The sequence below is a fragment of the Cheilinus undulatus genome, linkage group 13, assembly GCF_018320785.1.
Source record: "Cheilinus undulatus linkage group 13, ASM1832078v1, whole genome shotgun sequence".
Classification (NCBI taxonomy): Eukaryota; Metazoa; Chordata; class Actinopteri; order Labriformes; family Labridae; genus Cheilinus; species Cheilinus undulatus.
The window spans coordinates 50,014,534-50,037,754 of record NC_054877.1 but is presented as its reverse complement, the minus strand read 5'-3'; the positions used below and the strand labels follow the sequence as shown (position 1 = coordinate 50,037,754).

The 23,221-nt window shown below is 46.7% G+C and overlaps 1 protein-coding gene across 2 annotated transcripts; it reads right to left on the bottom strand.

Moving 5' to 3' along the window:
* Window positions 1–888: 888 nt before the first annotated feature.
* On the bottom strand, window positions 889–22,021 carry fastk (Fas-activated serine/threonine kinase). 2 transcript variants are annotated; one of them, XM_041802823.1, is made up of 12 exons: window positions 21,902–22,021; window positions 15,365–16,196; window positions 14,105–14,429; window positions 11,063–11,250; window positions 10,837–10,985; window positions 10,548–10,764; window positions 9,191–9,350; window positions 7,078–7,169; window positions 6,154–6,856; window positions 5,973–6,087; window positions 2,010–2,110; window positions 889–1,269 (listed from the first exon to the last, which is right to left on the bottom strand). In XM_041802823.1, the coding sequence occupies exons 2-11, from the start codon at window positions 16,152–16,154 to the stop codon at window positions 2,024–2,026; spliced, it is 2,826 nt and encodes a 941-aa protein (XP_041658757.1). In that variant the 5' UTR covers window positions 16,155–16,196; window positions 21,902–22,021; the 3' UTR covers window positions 889–1,269; window positions 2,010–2,023. The 2 variants fall into 2 exon arrangements, with proteins under 2 accessions (XP_041658757.1, XP_041658756.1); XM_041802822.1 differs by having other exon boundaries at window positions 889–2,110.
* Between the last annotated feature and the right edge of the window lie 1,200 nt (window positions 22,022–23,221).

Here is a 23,221-nt window from a genome sequence, read left to right as displayed (position 1 = left end):
TGTATTAACCATTGCAGAAACATCAGAGTGATTGTGGTAATTACCAATGCTGTTAATGTAGGGCAGCAGAAACCTGACTGTGGTTAGGGGTAGGGTGGGCTGATATGTTTGTTAGGAACTGTAGATGGAACTGAAACTCTCTAGATATCTGCATTTGGAGGAATCTGAGTTTATAAACTCACCAGGAGGCCGCCATGTTTTGGTCCACGCTGGTACTGTGACATCACAGTGCCTGCTCGCGCCTCGCTGTTGCTATAGTAACCGCTGTTTCAGACTGGCAGCCAGTGTTAGGGCTGATCTCAGAGATGCAGAACGTCTCACACACACAGAATTTAAGATTTACGTTCTCTTCTATTTTTTATTTGCACCACGAGCGGTTATCTGTAAAACTAGACAGGAAATGATAAACACAGAGCCATATTTACCTTCTTGTAGCAAATATTTACGCCCACATGGGTAGAAAGTGTTAGAAATCTGTTTGTTGATGAACCAGATGAAGGCCAGCAGCTAAAATGTGTCTGTTTAATAAAGCTGTTCCTCAAACGTCTACTCTTTATGAAGATTTCTGTTCACAGTTCAGGTAAAGACAGTACAGAAACACTTCCTGTTTGTGCTTTTCAAAGTAAAAGACCACTTTAGCATTTTTTTGGAGACATTCCCTTTGTATGTACATAATGCTTTTATTTTGAAAAGCTCCCGGCACACTTCCTCTACCCTGAATCAGTCACGGTTTACTGAGGTCAAAGTGAGGAGGAATGACAGAGGGAGAAAAACGCAGCAAACTCAGACAGCCAGTCTGAGACAGCGGTTACTATAGCAACGGCCAGGAGCGGCGCTAGTGAGGTCACAGTACCAGCGCTGAGCAAAACATGGCGGCCTCCTGGTGAGTTTATAAACTCAGATTTACTCTAAATGCAGATATCTGGAGAGTTTGTTAGTTCAGTCTAAATATGAGAGGTAGAGAAATCTAGCCAATCAGATGAACCGCTCTGATCATGAAGGTTTCCTCTGAAGATTGTAGTCCCACAGTCAGACACTGTGGCGTCACAAAGGAACAAAGGTACGTAGTCCGAGCCGTCCTCAGGTAGCTCTGGTAGGTCCAGGTCTTTATGATTATATGGCTGATAATCAAATCCTCTATGGAGGACAAGGATGGGGATCTTCCTTCCAGAACCAGACTGCTGAGCTCCAGTCTAGCATAGAAGAAGCCAGAGCCACGTCTGCAGATGTGAGGTGATCTCTGATACAGATCAGGAGACTGAGGAACGTCTAAGGAACATAAAGCAAAGGTTAAAATCATAGTAGGAGCTGCAGCTGTATCAGTGCGTGGTCAGATCTGTTCTGAGTATCAGCCACATCATCAGTGCCTCCCTGAAACAAAACTATCGTTTTCTCCTCCACGGCCAAGAGATCAGACCAAACTAAACGATCGCTAGAAACAGGCTTTGTTTGGCGGCTCGTCGGATCTGGAGGAATTTTCTCTGCAGGTGGTTCTTAAAGAAAGAAGAGCAGATCTGAGGTCATGGATCTGATCAGACTCACAGACGCTCACCTTAACTGTCATTTAGTCTCACAGCAATCATCTACGGTGGCCCTGAGGGTCCACTGCAAAAGGCATTGCACAAAGCGCAAAAAAGGACATGAAACACAAAAAAAACAGTAAGAACATCAAAGCCTCGCTCCTCACCAGTTCCACCCACTTTTCAAAAGAGTCACCATGAGGGTCAGACTGTTGGTGTGTGTGTGTTCTAGTAACGCTGGAGACTGCTGCTCCTTATCTAAGTCTGGCTAAAGTTAGTCTGAGACAGCGGTTTCTGAACTGAGCTAAATTTGAAATGTTTTTCCCGTCGACCTTCAGGGCCACCGTAACCACCTCCGTGACGAGCTTTAATCATTTAATGGAATCTTTTAGTAAAGGTGCTCTGAGGTGAACATCATGGCGTGGCTCTCTGCCCTCAGCTCTGACTGTCAGGATGTTCAGGCCAACACTCACTCACTCATTCACTCACTCAAACACTCGGTGTCATAGAGGGATGTCCAGCAGCTTCTTGTGCAGGTACTGCTTCACCTCCTCGATGCCGTTCAGCTTCTCCAGCTCGTGGTACGGCAGCTGGAAGGGGACAAAAAGACAGCCATCACCTACACTGAGAAACATGAAAGTAAGAAATCAAGATGGTGTTAGCTCGACTAAAACAAGTTTAAAAATTAACTTCAGGGCGCAGGTGGCCCAGTAGTTTAAGGCGTGCCCCACGTCAGCAGTCAGCTCAGGTGGCACGTTCCCACATGTCTCACCCCAGCTCCCTCATCCCTGTTTCAGAGTGTGTCCACTGTCCTCCTCTGCCGATAAAGGCTTTAAGAAGCCCCAAAATAGATGTTAAAAAAAAATCAACGTCAACATGTCAGACCTAGGTCGCAGGATACATTAGAACCAGGAATATCCAGCAGGCACAGGGCCCTGACAACAGATGGTTTTATTCCATGTAGTGGATCGAAGTCAAGGCAACATCTGGTACAACTCACAACGCTGATCATCAACATGACCACTGGACAGGTACCGCCATCCTCCAGCATGGTGACTGGTCAGGTACCGCCGTCATCCAGCATGGTGACTGGTCAGGTACCGCCGTCATCCAGCATGGTGACTGGTCAGGTACCGCCATCATCCAGCATGGTGACTGGTCAGGTACCGCCGTCATCCACCATGCTGACTGGTCAGGTACCGCCATCATCCAGCATGGTGACTGGTCAGGTACCACTGTCATCCACCATGCTGACTGGTCAGGTACCGCCATCATCCAGCATGGTGACTGGTCAGGTACCACTGTCATCCAGCATGGTGACTGGTCAGGTACCACCGTCATCCAGCATGGTGACTGGTCAGGTACCACCGTCATCCAGCATGGTGACTGGTCAGGGACCGCCGTCATCCACCATGGTGACTGGTCAGGTACCGCCGTCATCCACCATGTTGACTGGTCAGGTACCGCCGTCGTCCAGCATGGGGACTGGTCAGGTACCGCCATCGTCCAGCATGGTGACTGGTCAGGTACCACTGTCATCCAGCATGCTGACTGGTCAGGTACCGCCATCATCCAGCATGGTGACTGGTCAGGTACCACTGTCATCCAGCATGGTGACTGGTCAGGTACCACCGTCATCCAGCATGGTGACTGGTCAGGTACCACCGTCATCCAGCATGGTGACTGGTCAGTGACCGCCGTCATCCACCATGGTGACTGGTCAGGTACCGCCGTCATCCACCATGTTGACTGGTCAGGTACCGCCGTCGTCCAGCATGGGGACTGGTCAGGTACCGCCATCGTCCAGCATGGTGACTGGTCAGGGACCGCCGTCATCCAGCATGGTGACTGGTCAGGTACCGCCATCATCCAGCATGGTGACTGGTCAGGTACCGCCGTCATCCACCATGCTGACTGGTCAGGTACCGCCATCATCCAGCATGGTGACTGGTCAGGTACCACTGTCATCCAGCATGCTGACTGGTCAGGTACCGCCATCATCCAGCATGGTGACTGGTCAGGTACCACTGTCATCCAGCATGGTGACTGGTCAGGTACCGCCATCATCCAGCATGGTGACTGGTCAGGTACCACTGTCATCCAGCATGGTGACTGGTCAGGTACCGCCATCATCCAGCATGGTGACTGGTCAGGTACAGCCATCATCCACCATGGTGACTGGTCAGGGACCGCCGTCATCCAGCATGGTGACTGGTCAGGTACCGCCATCATCCAGCATGGTGACTGGTCAGGTACCGCCGTCATCCACCATGCTGACTGGTCAGGTACCGCCATCATCCAGCATGGTGACTGGTCAGGTACCACTGTCATCCACCATGCTGACTGGTCAGGTACCGCCATCATCCAGCATGGTGACTGGTCAGGTACCACTGTCATCCAGCATGCTGACTGGTCAGGTACCGCCATCATCCAGCATGGTGACTGGTCAGGTACCACCATCATCCAGCATGGTGACTGGTCAGGTACCACCGTCATCCAGCATGGTGACTGGTCAGGGACCGCCGTCATCCACCATGGTGACTGGTCAGGTACCGCCGTCATCCACCATGTTGACTGGTCAGGTACCGCCGTCGTCCAGCATGGGGACTGGTCAGGTACCGCCATCGTCCAGCATGGTGACTGGTCAGGGACCGCCGTCATCCAGCATGGTGACTGGTCAGGTACCGCCATCATCCAGCATGGTGACTGGTCAGGGACCGCCGTCATCCAGCATGGTGACTGGTCAGGTACCGCCATCATCCAGCATGGTGACTGGTCAGGTACCGCCGTCATCCACCATGCTGACTGGTCAGGTACCGCCATCATCCAGCATGGTGACTGGTCAGGTACCACTGTCATCCAGCATGCTGACTGGTCAGGTACCGCCATCATCCAGCATGGTGACTGGTCAGGTACCACTGTCATCCAGCATGGTGACTGGTCAGGTACCGCCATCATCCAGCATGGTGACTGGTCAGGTACCACTGTCATCCAGCATGGTGACTGGTCAGGTACCGCCATCATCCAGCATGGTGACTGGTCAGGTACAGCCATCATCCACCATGGTGACTGGTCAGGTACAGCCATAATCCACCATGGTGACTGGTCAGGTACCGCTGTCATCCAGCATGGTGACTGGTCAGGTACCACTGTCATCCAGCATGGTGACTGGTCAGGTACCACTGTCATCCAGCATGGTGACTGGTCAGGTACCGCCATCATCCAGCATGGTGACTGGTCAGGTACCGCCATCATCCAGCATGGTGACTGGTCAGGTACAGCCATCATCCACCATGGTGACTGGTCAGGTACAGCCATAATCCACCATGGTGACTGGTCAGGTACCGCTGTCATCCAGCATGGTGACTGGTCAGGTACCACTGTCATCCAGCATGGTGACTGGTCAGGTACCGCCATCATCCAGCATGGTGACTGGTCAGGTACCACTGTCATCCAGCATGCTGACTGGTCAGGTACCGCCATCATCCAGCATGGTGACTGGTCAGGTACCACTGTCATCCAGCATGGTGACTGGTCAGGTACCGCCATCATCCAGCATGGTGACTGGTCAGGTACCACTGTCATCCAGCATGGTGACTGGTCAGGTACCGCCATCATCCAGCATGGTGACTGGTCAGGTACCGCCATCATCCAGCATGGTGACTGGTCAGGTACAGCCATCATCCCCCATGGTGACTGGTCAGGTACAGCCATAATCCACCATGGTGACTGGTCAGGTACCGCTGTCATCCAGCATGGTGACTGGTCAGGTACCACTGTCATCCAGCATGGTGACTGGTCAGGTACCGCCATCATCCAGCATGGTGACTGGTCAGGTACCACTGTCATCCAGCATGCTGACTGGTCAGGTACCGCCATCATCCAGCATGGTGACTGGTCAGGTACCACTGTCATCCAGCATGGTGACTGGTCAGGTACCGCCATCATCCAGCATGGTGACTGGTCAGGTACCACTGTCATCCAGCATGGTGACTGGTCAGGTACCGCCATCATCCACCATGCTGACTGGTCAGGTACAGCCATCATCCACCATGGTGACTGGTCAGGTACAGCCATAATCCACCATGGTGACTGGTCAGGTACAGCCATAATCCACCATGGTGACTGGTCAGGTACCGCTGTCATCCAGCATGGTGACTGGTCAGGTACCACTGTCATCCAGCATGGTGACTGGTCAGGTACAGCCATAATCCACCATGGTGACTGGTCAGGTACAGCCATAATCCACCATGGTGACTGGTCAGGTACCGCTGTCATCCAGCATGGTGACTGGTCAGGTACCGCCATGTAGTCAGTCCTGCCTTCTGGTTTGTATTTCTATGATATATTTATCACGCTGACCTTCATTTCGAGCGTTAAGATTGTGGTGTCTGACCTTATTTGTAAAGTGCTGTAGTCAGGGTGAGACTCTGAATGTGGGTGTGGTCTTACCTGCAGGATGATGTAGCCCAGCAGCGTCAGGTGGCGGTCCCTCATGGCCCTGGAGCCCACCAGGACGTCTGAGTTGTGGCAGTAGTGCCATTTGTCATTGACGGACATGATGACTCTGCAGAGACAGACAGTCAGTCCAGGTTCTCTATGACCCCCCCCCCCCCGACCTTGCCCCTCTCACCTTCTGACAGCCCTCTGCTCTGTGGGGGCGTCGTCCCCCTCAACCCTGTCTGGAGGTTGGAGCTGTGGAGGTGATGGAGGCTCTCTGTCGGCCCCTGGCCCGTCGGCATACGCAGCTCCTTCATAGAATCCGGGCAGCTCACAGTCCGACCCCTTGCCCCCCGGGGTCCCTGCCCCACCCTCATCCTCCAGGATCTTCCCAATGGAAAACTGGAAAAGTGAGTCCGGTGCTGGGGCCCCTGCTGGCCCTGGGGCCCCTGGCTGTGTTAGACTGTCAGAGGGGGGGCTGCTGAGTGTGGAGCTGTCCTGGCTCTCTAGAGAGTGCTCTTTGGGCAGGCCCGTGTAGAACTCAGCAGGGGGGCCATAGTAGGGCCCGTAGTCCAAGGGGCCCCCATTGGTCCCAGGCCGCTGTGGTCCAGAGGGCACCGGGGCCCCCGCAGTGTTGCGGATGTGGTGGGGCAGGAAGGATCTGGGCTCTATGGCCACACCCATTGGCTCACCACACTGACCTGGAGGCTCCGCCCCTTCCACCAGTGCAGCGAACGGTGAAAACTTCTGAAACTCTGAGGTCACCATGGCAACTGAGCCATCAGCTGGTTTAGAGGCCACGGCAATGCAGGACGGAGGGATGATGCTGAGGGACAGACCAGCCCCGGACCTGATAGGCAGAACTCGACCAGAACTGTCCATCCACAGCAGGAAGTCTACGGATGGAGGAACAGTTAATCAATCAGAGGCTCAAACAACCAATCAAAACGCTGCAAGCAGAACCAACCCATCTAACATCCAACAAGTAAATCAACCCACCAATCTAACATCCATTCAACCAACCAGTCAACAAATAAGTAAATCATTCAATCAATCAATCATTTAATCAGTCAACCAGCAGAAACAAAATCTTATCATGTAGTATCAGCAGTCCTACCTGTGTAGTACCCAGGAGCCAGAACCTCGTCTTGTTTGAAGTTATGCTCTCCAACCAGCTGCCTCAACGCCTCAGCAACTAGACCTTTATAACTGACGGACATCAGAACCAGATCAGACTGGTTAGAACCAGATCAGACAGGTTAGAACCAGATCAGACTGGTTGGAACCAGATCAGACAGGTTAGAACCAGATCAGACTGGTTAGGACCAGATCAGACAGGTTGGAACCAGATCAGACAGGTTAGAACCAGATCAGACAGGTTAGGACCAGATCAGACTGGTTGGAACCAGATCAGACAGGTTGGAACCAGATCAGACAGGTTGGAACCAGATCAGACTGGTTGGAACCAGATCAGACAGGTTGGAACCAGATCAGACTGGTTGGAACCAGATCAGACTGGTTGGAACCAGATCAGACAGGTTGGAACCAGATCAGACAGGTTAGGACCAGATCAGACTGGTTGGAACCAGATCAGACAGGTTGGAACCAGATCAGACAGGTTAGGACCAGATCAGACTGGTTGGAACCAGATCAGACAGGTTAGAACCAGATCAGACAGGTTGGAACCAGATCAGACTGGTTGGAACCAGATCAGACAGGTTAGGACCAGATCAGACTGGTTGGAACCAGATCAGACAGGTTAGAACCAGATCAGACTTGTTGGAAACAGATCAGACTGGTTGGAACCAGATCAGACTGGTTGGAACCAGATCAGACTGGTTAGAACCAGATCAGACTGGTTAGAACCAGATCAGACAGGTTAGGACCAGATCAGACTGGTTGGAACCAGATCAGACAGGTTAGAACCAGATCAGACAGGTTAGGACCAGATCAGACTGGTTGGAACCAGATCAGACAGGTTAGAACCAGATCAGACAGGTTAGGACCAGATCAGACTGGTTGGAACCAGATCAGACTGGTTGGAACCAGATCAGACTGGTTGGAACCAGATCAGACTGGTTAGAACCAGATCAGACAGGTTAGAACCAGATCAGACTTGTTGGAACCAGATGAGACTGGTTAGAATTAGATCAGACAGGTTAGGACCAGATCAGACTGGTTGGAACCAGATCAGACAGGTTAGGACCAGATCAGACTGGTTGGAACCAGATCAGACTGGTTGGAACCAGATCAGACTGGTTGGAACCAGATCAGACTGGTTGGAACCAGATCAGACAGGTTAGAACCAGATCAGACTGGTTGGAACCAGATCAGACAGGTTAGAACCAGATCAGACTGGTTGGAACCAGATCAGACAGGTTAGAACCAGATCAGACTGGTTGGAACCAGATCAGACTGGTTGGAACCAGATCAGACTGGTTGGAACCAGATCAGACAGGTTAGAACCAGATCAGACTGGTTGGAACCAGATCAGACAGGTTAGAACCAGATCAGACTGGTTGGAACCAGATCAGACTGGTTAGGACCAGATCAGACTGGTTGGAACCAGATCAGACTGGTTGGAACCAGATCAGACTGGTTGGAACCAGATCAGACAGGTTAGAACCAGATCAGACTGGTTGGAACCAGATCAGACTGGTTGGAACCAGATCAGACTGGTTAGGACCAGATCAGACAGGTTAGAACCAGATCAGACTGGTTGGAACCAGATCAGACTGGTTGGAACCAGATCAGACTGGTTAGGACCAGATCAGACTGGTTGGAACCAGATCAGACTGGTTGGAACCAGATCAGACTGGTTGGAACCAGATCAGACTGGTTGGAACCAGATCAGACAGGTTAGAACCAGATCAGACTTGTTGGAACCAGATCAGACTGGTTAGAATTAGATCAGACAGGTTAGGACCAGATCAGACTGGTTGGAACCAGATCAGACTGGTTGGAACCAGATCAGACTGGTTGGAACCAGATCAGACTGGTTGGAACCAGATCAGACAGGTTAGAACCAGATCAGACTTGTTGGAACCAGATCAGACTGGTTAGAATTAGATCAGACAGGTTAGGACCAGGTCAGACAGGTTGGAACCAGATCAGACTGGTTAGGACCAGATCAGATGGGTTAGGCAGAGATCAGACCAGTAAGAACCAGATCAACCCTGGAACCAGCCTTAGGACCAGCCTGCTTCTTGGTTCAGGTGTGTGCATGTTACCTGTACTTGCGGTTGACCTCGTCGGCAGTCAGGGCGTGGTCAAACATCAGCACCTTGTGAGCATCCTGTAGTCGTGGTCCAGTGTAGTCCCTGAACTCCAGCTCCACAGCAGCATCCAGCAGAGAAAGGTAGCGTCTGACAATCAGAGCGTAGGGGCTGTCTGTGAGGGGGCGTGGCCAAAGCAGAACAGAACACCTGTTAACATCTGACACCGTTAGGCAGATCCTGACACCCGTTAAGCAGATCTTGACACCCGTTAAGCAGATCCTGACACCGTTAGGCAGATCCTGACACCCGTTAAGCAGATCCTGACACCCGTTAATCAGATCCTGACACCGTTAGGCAGATCCTGACACCGGTTAAGCAGATCCTGACACCGTTAAGCAGATTCTGACACCCGTTAAGCAGATCCTGACACTGTTAAGCAGATCCTTACACCGTTAAGCAGATCCTGACACCATTAAGCAGATCTTGACACCCGTTAAGCAGATCCTGACACCGTTAAGCAGATCCTGACACCCGTTAAGCAGATCCTGACACTGTTAAGCAGATCCTGACACCCGTTAAGCAGATCCTGACACCATTAAGCAGATCCTGACACCCCTTAAGCAGATCCTGACACCATTAAGCAGATCCTGACACCATTAAGCAGATCCTGACACCATTAAGCAGATCCTGACACCCCTTAAGCAGATCCTGACACCCCTTAAGCAGATCCTGACACCCGTTAAGCAGATCCTGACACCATTAAGCAGATCTTGACACCCGTTAAGCAGATCCTGACACCATTAAGCAGATCCTGACACCATTAAGCAGATCCTGACACTGTTAAGCAGATCCTGACACCCCTTAAGCAGATCCTGACACCCCTTAAGCAGATCCTGACACCCCTTAAGCAGATTCTGACACCCGTTAAGCAGATCCTGACACCCGTTAAGCAGATCCTGACACCCGTTAAGCAGATCCTGACACCATTAAGCAGATCCTGACACCCCTTAAGCAGATCCTGACACCCCTTAAGCAGATTCTGACACCCGTTAAGCAGATCCTGACACCCGTTAAGCAGATCCTGACACCCGTTAAGCAGATCCTGACACCATTAAGCAGATCTTGACACCTGTTAAGCAGATCCTGACACCATTAAGCAGACCCTGACACCATTAAGCAGATCCTGACAATGTTAAGCAGATCCTGACACCCCTTAAGCAGATCCTGACACCCCTTAAGCAGATCCTGACACCCCTTAAGCAGATTCTGACACCCGTTAAGCAGATCCTGACACCCGTTAAGCAGATCCTGACACCATTACTTTGTGGTGCTTGGTTAAGTGTGTTGTGTTTCAGGTTGCGGTACTGACTGGTGACGTTGCTGATGAAGGCGGAGGAGAAGACGCGGTGCAGCACGAGGCCGGGAAAGTGTCCGAGCTGAAACAGCGACATGAGGATGTTGACGGTGGCGAGCGGCGAGCTGAGTGCCTTCAGCTCCACCACTTCCTCCAGGCGGGAGAAGAACTGCTGCTCGCCGGACGGACGGTAGCTCATCCTGCTGAAGGGGAACACCAGCTTCTGGATCACCTGAGGACACACAGACACACCTGTAGAACGCCCTAGGAGGACTAAAGGTCACATGACCTGAGTGGGGCTCACCTTGCTGTCCAGGTACTCGGCCTTCTTCACCAGGAAGTCTGCTATGGTGTCCAACAGCCGAGTCTCCCTCAGACGATGCCGAGCTATGTATTTGGCGATGAGCGCCATGGTGTACGGCGTGATGCTGTCCACCTTCTTTGGTAGCTCGTCTGTCAGGGAGCAACGACAGGTCACATGACGGTCTGAGAGTCATCTAAGGTCAGAGTTCAAAAGTGACGGCGCTCACCTGCCAGGCTGCTGATGAACCGCTCCTGTCTGTTCTGGTAGAAAAGGTGAGAACTAAAGATCAGCTCCAGACTCTTGTTGCTCGCCTCCCGAGCACACGCCGCCAACATCTCATCCAACAGCGCCATCTCCTGATCACGCACGCCACTCACACTCGCCAGTGTGTGTTTGACCAGACGCAGGATCTTCCTGGAGACAAGGGTCATTAAACGCTGACATCAGACCACTTCATATTTCAGACTAAACCACACGACCATCCCTCCAATCACTACCCATTAACAGTTATTGACAGGTGTACCAGCCATTAACAGTTACTGACAGGTGTACCAACCATAAACAGTTTTTACAGGTGTACCAACCATTAACAGTTACTGACAGGTGTACCAGCCATTAACAGTTACTGACAGGTGTACCAGCCATTAACAGTTACTGACAGGTGTACCAGCCATTAACAGTTACTGACAGGTGTACCAACCATTAACAGTTACTGACAGGTGTACCAACCATTAACAGTTTTTACAGGTGTACCAGCCATTAACAGTTACTGACAGGTGTACCAGCCATTAACAGTTACTGACAGGTGTACCAACCATTAACAGTTTTTACAGGTGTACCAGCCATTAACAGTTACTGACAGGTGTACCAACCATTAACAGTTACTGACAGGTGTACCAACCATTAACAGTTACTGACAGGTGTACCAGCCATTAACAGTTACTGACAGGTGTACCAGCCATTAACAGTTACTGACAGGTGTACCAACCATTAACAGTTACTGACAGGTGTACCAGCCATTAACAGTTACTGACAGGTGTACCAACCATTAACAGTTACTGACAGGTGTACCAGCCATTAACAGTTACTGACAGGTGTACCAACCATTAACAGTTACTGACAGGTGTACCAACCATTAACAGTTACTGACAGGTGTACCAACCATTAACAGTTACTGACAGGTGTACCAACCATTAACAGTTACTGAGAGGTGTACCAACCATTAACAGTTTTTACAGGTGTACCAGCCATTAACAGTTACTGACAGGTGTACCAGCCATTAACAGTTACTGACAGGTGTACCAGCCATTAACAGTTACTGACAGGTGTACCAACCATTAACAGTTACTGACAGGTGTACCAACCATTAACAGTTACTGACAGGTGTACCAACCATTAACAGTTACTGACAGGTGTACCAACCATTAACAGTTACTGACAGGTGTACCAACCATTAACAGTTTTTACAGGTGTACCAGCCATTAACAGTTACTGACAGGTGTACCAGCCATTAACAGTTACTGACAGGTGTACCAACCATTAACAGTTACTGACAGGTGTACCAACCATTAACAGTTACTGACAGGTGTACCAACCATTAACAGTTACTGACAGGTGTACCAACCATTAACAGTTACTGACAGGTGTACCAGCCATTAACAGTTACTGACAGGTGTACCAACCATTAACAGTTACAGGTGTACCAGCCATTAACAGTTACTGACAGGTGTACCAACCATTAACAGTTACTGACAGGTGTACCAACCATTAACAGTTACTGACAGGTGTACCAGCCATTAACAGTTACTGACAGGTGTACCAGCCATTAACAGTTACTGACAGGTGTACCAACCATTAACAGTTACTGACAGGTGTACCAGCCATTAACAGTTACTGACAGGTGTACCAACCATTAACAGTTACTGACAGGTGTACCAGCCATTAACAGTTACTGACAGGTGTACCAGCCATTAACAGTTTTTACAGGTGTACCAGCCATTAACAGTTACTGACAGGTGTACCAGCCATTAACAGTTACTGACAGGTGTACCAACCATTAACAGTTTTTACAGGTGTACCAACCATTAACAGTTACTGACAGGTGTACCAACCATTAACAGTTACTGACAGGTGTACCAACCATTAACAGTTACTGACAGGTGTACCAACCATTAACAGTTACTGACAGGTGTACCAACCATTAACAGTTACTGACAGGTGTACCAGCCATTAACAGTTACTGACAGGTGTACCAACCATTAACAGTTACTGACAGGTGTACCAACCATTAACAGTTACTGACAGGTGTACCAGCCATTAACAGTTACTGACAGGTGTACCAGCCATTAACAGTTACTGACAGGTGTACCAACCATTAACAGTTACTGACAGGTGTACCAGCCATTAACAGTTACTGACAGGTGTACCAGCCATTAACAGTTACTGACAGGTGTACCAGCCATTAACAGTTACTGACAGGTGTACCAACCATTAACAGTTACTGACAGGTGTACCAGCCATTAACAGTTACTGACAGGTGTACCAACCATTAACAGTTACTGACAGGTGTACCAACCATAAACAGTTTTTACAGGTGTACCAACCATAAACAGTTTTTACAGGTGTACCAACCATTAACAGTTACTGACAGGTGTACCAACCATTAACAGTTACTGACAGGTGTACCAACCATTAACAGTTACTGACAGGTGTACCAGCCATTAACAGTTACTGACAGGTGTACCAACCATTAACAGTTACTGACAGGTGTACCAACCATTAACAGTTACTGACAGGTGTACCAGCCATTAACAGTTACTGACAGGTGTACCAACCATTAACAGTTACTGACAGGTGTACCAGCCATTAACAGTTACTGACAGGTGTACCAGCCATTAACAGTTACTGACAGGTGTACCAACCATTAACAGTTACTGACAGGTGTACCAGCCATTAACAGTTACTGACAGGTGTACCAACCATTAACAGTTACTGACAGGTGTACCAGCCATTAACAGTTACTGACAGGTGTACCAACCATTAACAGTTACTGACAGGTGTACCAACCATTAACAGTTACTGACAGGTGTACCAACCATTAACAGTTACTGACAGGTGTACCAACCATTAACAGTTACTGACAGGTGTACCAGCCATTAACAGTTACTGACAGGTGTACCAACCATAAACAGTTTTTACAGGTGTACCAACCATAAACAGTTTTTACAGGTGTACCACCCATTAACAGTTTTTACAGGTGTGGTCTCACCTGTTGGTGAGCAGCTGGTCTGGGTTTGGAGGAGTTGTGCTATTTGTAGCGCCCCCTGCAGCGGGGGAGGGGTCCTGCGGCTGCAGTGAGCGCCACTTGAGCCTGTAGTAGGACAGCAGCAGGAAGAGCGTCTGAGGGTGGCGCTCTCGCTCCAGGTTCTTCTCCAGGCCGGCGAGGCAGGCCTCGGTCAGAGGGTGCTGGCTGCCAGGGTGGAGCTTCATACTGGAGCTGAACACCATGGACACGTCCTTCTGGTTAAACTGGTTCAGCCTGGACTGGGACTCCGCCTCCAACACCTGGACCACCTGAGAGTCACTGGGCAGACCTGCAGAGATGTGATGACATCACATTAGAGTGGGCGGTTCTCTGTCTGCTGTAGAATCAGACATCATCACCAGATAGATCCAGTCACAGAGTTGGCTTTAATCTTCAGCCTTGGTCTGTTCATTTCCATCACCCTTAATTTGATATTTTTTCCCTTTTTCAAATTTTTTGCTGCTTTAAATCCTTTTCACTGCTCTAAGCCAACTTCTGCCATCTATTTTTGCCCATTTTACTTCTTCTATCCCATTTTTCCACCAGTTTTTTGCCTCTTTTATCCTGCTTTCTGCAATTTTTTGCCATTTTTTGCCCATTTAAGCAGCGTTTTGCTATTAAATGCCACTGTTTTCAGCATTCTCGCTGCTCTTAGCTGCTTTTTGACATTTTTTCCACATTTTTGCCCATTTTACTCACTTCTACACTCATTTTCTGCCATGTTTTTGCTGTTTTTGGCTATTTTTTCCACCTGTAACTAATTTTTTGGTAATTTCTCACCCATGTTTGCCACTTTTCTCCCTGTTTTTCCATTTTTCACCCACATTTTGCCATTTTATGCCTACTTTGCCCCTTGTTGCCACCTTGTACTTACGTTTACAGCCACTACAGTTTTTGCCACCCTTCACCACTAAGACTGTGGCTCTTTCTCAACAGTTTGGTTCTTTAGGTCAAGTAACGCTGCTCTAGAGGCAGAATATTAATGCAGTCACTGATTTTACTGTACAGATTTTTATTAAACTGACGTAACTTTGTAGAAATCTTTTCTCACTTTGACACTATAGACGGGTTTTTCTTGTATTTTTTGTCTTAAAAGCCAGATTATATTAAACATGATTGATGTATAAAATCTATAAAAGGGAAAAACATCCACAGGGGTGTGTACTTTTTCAGGAACTGTAATGCCCCGCCCTAGTTTGACCTTGTAGAGACTCGTGGACTCACCGAGGGCCGCCACGGCGTACAGGCAGTTGACGATGCTGAAGTTGTCAAACTTTGCACAGTCGTTGACGATGGCGTTGCAGAGCGTCTGAAAGTCCTGGTGCTCCAGGATCTGACGCCTGTCGCCACCTTCTACCGCTCCTGCCGTCTCCCCGTCGTCTCCCGTGACCCGGGCCGGAGGCGGGGCCTGCAGCAGCTGTCCGATCTTCTGCAGGGCGACGGGGTAGTGGTTGTGGGAGATCTTGGTGGGATTCTGGGTGACCCATCGAAGGACCTCATCAGGCCGCCGCGATCGCTCGATCAGACGCTTCATGGTGAAGAAGGTGTCGTAGCTCATCTTCTCATGGATGAAGTTCCACGTCTTCTTCTTACTGCTGACCGCCACCCCAGCAGGAGCCCCGCCTCCGTACGTGTGGAAGTGGGCGTGGTGCTGGTAGTGGGGGGTCAGAGGGGGTGGGGCTAGATGTGCAGGCTGTGGGTGTGGGTGGTAGTGGTGGTGGAAGTGGGGGCCGCGGTGGGCATCGGGGCGACCCTGATACAGCGGGTAGGCGGGGCTAGGGGGGGCGGGGTGAGGGTGGTGGGACAGGTGGGGGTGAGGGGGGTGGGGCGCCTCGAGCACGGCTAGCCCCGCCCTCCGCCCAGGCTTCACCCCACTTCCTCCTCCTCCTCCTCCTCCTCCCCCTGGGGCACCGTAGAGTCGGGGGGTGTACATGGCAGCTGACTGAGGGGCGGGGCGGGGAAGGAGGCGGCGAGCTTGGCTCAGGAGGCGCCACCCAGTGGAAAAACACAGCATAGTCCAAACGCCAGGCCGCCAGGAGGCAACAACCCAGCAATCCTACAGGAGGAGAGGAGGAGGACGAAGGAGAAAAGGAGGAAGAGGAGAGGAAGAGGAGGAAGGAGAAAAGGAGGAAGAGGAGAGGAAGAGGAGGAAGGAGAAAAGGAGGAAGAGGAGAGGAGGAGGAGGAAGGAGAAAAGGAGGAAAATAAATAATCCTGATATAAGACCAGGAACCAAACCGTTAATGTACAGATAAATAATCCTCATATAAGACCAGGAACCAAACCGTTAATGTACAGATAAATAATCCTCATATAAGACCAGGAACCAAACCGTTAATGTACAGATAAATAATCCTCATATAAGACCAGGAACCAAACCGTTAATGTACAGATAAATAATCCTCATATAAGACCAGGAACCAAACCGTTAATGTACAGATAAATAATCCTCATATAAGACCAGGAACCAAACCGTTAATGTACAGATAAATAATCCTCATATAAGACCAGGAACCAAACCGTTAATGTACAGATAAATAATCCTCATATAAGACCAGGAACCAAACCGTTAATGTACAGATAAATAATCCTAATATAAGACCAGGAACCAAACCGTTAGGTGTACAGATAAATAATCCTGATATAAGACCAGGAACCAAACCGTTAATGTACAGATAAATAATCCTCATATAAGACCAGGAACCAAACCGTTAATGTACAGATAAATAATCCTGATATAAGACCAGGAACCAAACCGTTAGTGTACAGATAAATAATCCTAATATAAGACCAGAAACCAAACCGTTAATGTACAGATAAATAATCCTGATATAAGACCAGGAACCAAACCGTTAGTGTACAGATAAATAATCCTAATATAAGACCAGAAACCAAACCGTTAATGTACAGATAAATAATCCTCATATAAGACCAGGAACCAAACCGTTAATGTACAGATAAATAATCCTCATATAAGACCAGGAACCAAACCGTTAATGTACAGATAAATAATCCTGATATAAGACCAGGAACCAAACCGTTAATGTACAGATAAATAATCCTAATATAAGACCAGGAACCAAACCGTTAATGTACAGATAAATAATCCTGATATAAGACCAGGAACCAAACCGTTAATTTACAGATAAATAATCCTCATATAAGACCAGGAACCAAACCGTTAATGTACAGATAAATAATCCTGATATAAGACCAGGAACCAAACCGTTAGGTGTACAGATAAATAATCCTGATATAAGACCAGGAACCAAACCGTTAGGTGTACAGATAAATAATCCTGATATAAGACCAGGAACCAAACCGTTAGTGTACAGATAAATAATCCTAATATAAGACCAGGAACCAAACCGTTAATTTACAGATAAATAATCCTAATATAAGACCAGGAACCAAACCGTTAATGTACAGATAAATAATCCTGATATAAGACCAGGAACCAAACTGTTAATGTACAGATAAATAATCCTAATATAAGACCAGGAACCAAACCGTTAATTTACAGATAAATAATCCTAATATAAGACCAGGAACCAAACCGTTAATGTACAGATAAATAATCCTGATATAAGACCAGGAACCAAACCGTTAATGTACAGATAAATAATCCTAATATAAGACCAGGAACCAAACCGTTAATGTACAGATAAATAATCCTGATATAAGACCAGGAACCAAACCGTTAGTGTACAGATAAATAATCCTAATATAAGACCAGGAACCAAACCGTTAGGTGTACAGATAAATAATCCTGATATAAGACCAGGAACCAAACCATTAATGTACAGATAAATAATCCTGATATAAGACCAGGAACCAAACCGTTAGTGTACAGATAAATAATCCTAATATAAGACCAGGAACCAAACCGTTAATTTACAGATAAATAATCCTGATATAAGACCAGGAACCAAACCGTTAATGTACAGATAAATAATCCTGACATAAGACCAGGAACCAAACCGTTAATGTACAGATAAATAATCCTGATATAAGACCAGGAACCAAACCGTTAATGTACAGATAAATAATCCTAATATAAGACCAGGAACCAAACCGTTAATGTACAGATAAAAAATCCTGACATAAGACCAGGAACCAATCCGTTAATGTACAGATAAATAATCCTGATATAAGACCAGGAACCAAACCGTTAATGTACAGATAAATAATCCTGATATAAGACCAGGAACCAAACCGTTAATGTACAGATAAATAATCCTGATATAAGACCAGGAACCAAACCGTTAATGTACAGATAAATAATCCTGATATAAGACCAGGAACCAAACCGTTAATGTACAGATAAATAATCCTAATATAAGACCAGGAACCAAACCATTAGTGTACAGATAAATAATCCTGATATAAGACCAGGAACCAAACCATTAGTGTACAGATAAATAATCCTGATATAAGACCAGAAACCAAACCGTTAGTGTACAGATAAATAATCCTGATATAAGACCAGGAACCAAACCGTTAATGTACAGATAAATAATCCTGATATAAGACCAGAAACCAAACCATTAGTGTACAGATAAATAATCCTGATATAAGACCAGGAACCAAACCATTAGTGTACAGATAAATAATCCTGATATAAGACCAGAAACCAAACCGTTAGTGTACAGATAAATAATCCTGATATAAGACCAGGAACCAAACCGTTAATGTACAGATAAATAATCCTGATATAAGCAATGTACAGATAAATAATCCTGATATAAGACCAGGAACCAAACACCTTAATGTACAGATAAATAATCCTGATATAAGACCAGGAACCAAACCATTAGTGTACAGATAAATAATCCTAATATAAGACCAGGAACCAAACCATTAGTGTACAGATAAATAATCCTGATATAAGACCAGGAAACCAAACCTGTACATACCTGTCCTAATGAAACACCTGTCCTAATGAAACACACCTGTCCTAAAGTAGCACACCTGTCCTAATAAACACACCTGTCCTAATGAAACACACCTGTCCTAATAAACACACCTGTCCTAATGAAACACACCTGTCCTAATAAACACACCTGTCCTAATGAAACACACCTGTCCTAACAAACACACCTGTGTAAGATAAACACACCTGATATAAACACACCTGTCCTAATAAACACACCTGTCCTAATAAACACACCTGATATAACACACCTGGATATAAACACACTTGTTAATGTACAGATAAATAATCCTAATAAACACACCTGTCCTAATAAACACACCTGTCCTTATAAACACACCTGTCCTAATAAACACACCTGTCCTAATAAACACACCTGTCCTAATAAACACACCTGTCCTAATGAAACACACCTGTCCTAATAAACACACCTGTCCTAACAAACACACCTGTCCTAATAAACACACCTGTCCTAATAAACACACCTGTCCTAATGAAACACACCTGTCCTAACAAACACACCTGTCCTAATGAAACACCTGTCCTAATGAAACACACCTGTCCTAAAGTAGCACACCTGTCCTAATAAACACACCTGTCCTAATGAAACACACCTGTCCTAATAAACACACCTGTCCTAATGAAACACACCTGTCCTAATAAACACACCTGTCCTAATGAAACACACCTGTCCTAACAAACACACTTGTCCTAATTAACACACCTGTCCTAATAAACACACCTGTCCTAATAAACACACCTGTCCTTATAAACACACCTGTCCTAATAAACACACCTGTCCTAATAAACACACCTGTCCTTATAAACACACCTGTCCTTATAAACACACCTGTCCTAATAAACACACCTGTCCTAATAAACACACCTGTCCTAATGAAACACACCTGTCCTAATAAACACACCTGTCCTAATAAACACACCTGTCCTAACAAACACACCTGTCCTAACAAACACACCTGTCCTAATAAACACACCTGTCCTAACAAACACACCTGTCCTAATAAACACACCTGTCCTAACAAACACACCTGTCCTAATAAACACACCTGTCCTAATAAACACACCTGTCCTAATAAACACACCTGTCCTAACAAACACACCTGTCCTAATAAACACACCTGTCCTAACAAACACACCTGTCCTAATAAACACACCTGTCCTAACAAACACACCTGTCCTAATAAACACACCTGTCCTAATGAAACACACCTGTCCTAACAAACACACCTGTCCTAACAAACACACCTGTCCTAATAAACACACCTGTCCTAATGAAACACACCTGTCCTAATAAACACACCTGTCCTAATAAACACACCTGTCCTAACAAACACACCTGTCCTAATAAACACACCTGTCCTAATAAACACACCTGTCCTAATGAACACACCTGTCCTAATAAACACACCTGTCCTAACAAACACACCTGTCCTAACAAACACACCTATCCTAATGAAACACACCTGTCCTAATAAACACACCTGTCCTAATAAACACACCTGTCCTAATAAACACACCTGTCCTAATAAACACACCTGTCCTAACAAACACACCTGTCCTAACAAACACACCTGTCCTAATAAACACACCTGTCCTAATGAAACACACCTGTCCTAATAAACACACCTGTCCTAATAAACACACCTGTCCTAACAAACACACCTGTCCTAATAAACACACCTGTCCTAACAAACACACCTGTCCTAATAAACACACCTGTCCTAATAAACACACCTGTCCTAACAAACACACCTGTCCTAATAAACACACCTGTCCTAATAAACACACCTGTCCTAACAAACACACCTGTCCTAATAAACACACCTGTCCTAATAAACACACCTGTCCTAACAAACACACCTGTCCTAATAAACACACCTGTCCTAACAAACACACCTGTCCTAACAAACACACCTGTCCTAATAAACACACCTGTCCTAACAAACACACCTGTCCTAATAAACACACCTGTCCTAATAAACACACCTGTCCTAATGTTGCCCATGTTTCTGACCAGTGTAGACTCCAGCAGGTAAGGCTAACAGACCCAAGCTTGAATCAGATTTTTAGTTAAACGTCACGCTGTGACGTCACGGGTGAGCCCCTGTGTTTATCAAATATCTTGGATGACGTCACACATCTCTATGACAGCTGTCATTTCAGTTAACCAGCTAGCTAACCTGCTAACAGTTAGCTGGGCAGCTAACTGACAGAGCTGTCACCGCTAGCTGTCAGTTAGCCGTTAGCAGCAAGGCTAACAGGGATTACAGGGAAACAGCTTAGTGACAGGAGCAGTGACGCTAACAGTTAGCATGCTTTTGAGTGGAGCCGACCAGTTATGAAGGAGTTAATAACAGCTACCGTTTATTTATCCAATACAGCGTTACTACGAGTCCAAATATGCTAGCCGGGGTAAGGGGGTAAACTGCGACCGTGTTAAGTGGTGACTTTCAGTTGAATGCGTCTGCGCTGACCGTGGTCAAAGCAGCTGTTTCAGAACTAATGTCTCTGAATTAACTCTTTTTGTTTAAATGTTGATGAAGCTGTCAATTACTCCTCAGAAATGACGTCATAGAGGACAACCAGAGGCTTTCACTGGGCTTACAGTCACCGGTTAACACGGTCACCGTTTACACCGTCACACTGAGAGCTGAGAGCAGCTGATCTGTTAGCATGTTAGCATTCTTCTGTCCTTCTGCTGCAGAGCTGTCGGTTAACCCGGTTATTCTCCGGCTGGTTAACTCGTCCTAACCCGGGTAAACGGAGGCTAACCCGGGTTATTCCAGCCTGTCGGGGTCAGTGTGTTACCTCATAGCTGAAACAGCCGCTGCTCCTCCTCTCCTGGATCTCCTGAGGCCGCTCACAGCGCGGGTTCAGCGGGGAGACGGTGAGCGGTCAGCCCGCAGACTCCATCCTGCTGCTCCCGGCATGCACCTGTCCCACAGCGCCCCCTGTCGGTGCTGCCACATCTCGCGAGAGAAACAAGGGGACAAGCCCCAAAACGTCCAAAGGATGCGTAACAACCAGACTTTTCTCTAAGTAGAGCTAAAAGAGCAGAACCCAGACCCTGTCCATCCTGTTACTGACTATGAAGACTCAATAATGATCAAGGTCGCTCGTTAGGGGAGGGGGAGTCTTCTGGGCCAGCTGGGGGTCCACAGGGGTCAGCAAAATCATGGTCCATCATACATTTAGTCTGATAACCATATTTAATATTTAACCTGAAGAATAACCAAAGAAACAAACATGAAATTATTTATGCTGTATGACAATACAGACCTGTTTAAAATGTAAACACTCTTTCTGAACACAGAATTTCCTTCTTCTGTTAACAGTGACAGTGGACAGGGACTGAACTAAACCATCCAGGAACTGACGTTAGACTTATGGAAAGTAATGTTGGACTTATGGAAGGTAATGTTGGACTTATGTTAAGTAATGTTAGACTTAAGTAATGTAAGACTTATGGAAAGTAATGTTAGACTTATGGAAGGTAATGTTAGACTTATGGAAAGTAATGTTGGACTTATGGAAGGTAATGTTGGAATTATGGAAAGTAATGTTAGACTTAAGTAATGTAAGACTTATGGAAAGTAATGTTAGACTTATGGAAATTAATGTTAGACTTATGTTAAGTAATGTAAAACTTATGTAAAGTAATGTTAGCATTAAGTAATGTAAGATTTATGTAAAGTAATGTTAGACTTATGGAAAGTAATATTAGACTTATAGAAAGTAATGTAAGACTTAAGTAAAGTAATGTTGGACTTATGGAAAGTAATGTTAGACTAATGAAGTCTAAGTAATGTTAGACTTATGGAAAGTAATGTTAGACTTATGGAAGGTAATGTTAGACTTATGGAAAGTAATGTTAGACTTATGGAAAGTAATGTTAGACTTATGGAAAGTAATGTAAGACTGATGTAAAGTAATGTTAGACTCATGGAAAGTAATGTTAGACTTATGGAAAGTAACGTTAGCATTATGGAAAGTAAAGTTAGACTTATGGAAAGTAATGTAAGACTGATGTAAAGTAATGTTGGACTTATGGAAAGTAATGTTAGACTTATGGAAAGTAACGTTAGCATTATGGAAAGTAATGTTAGACTTATGGAAAGTAAAGTTAGA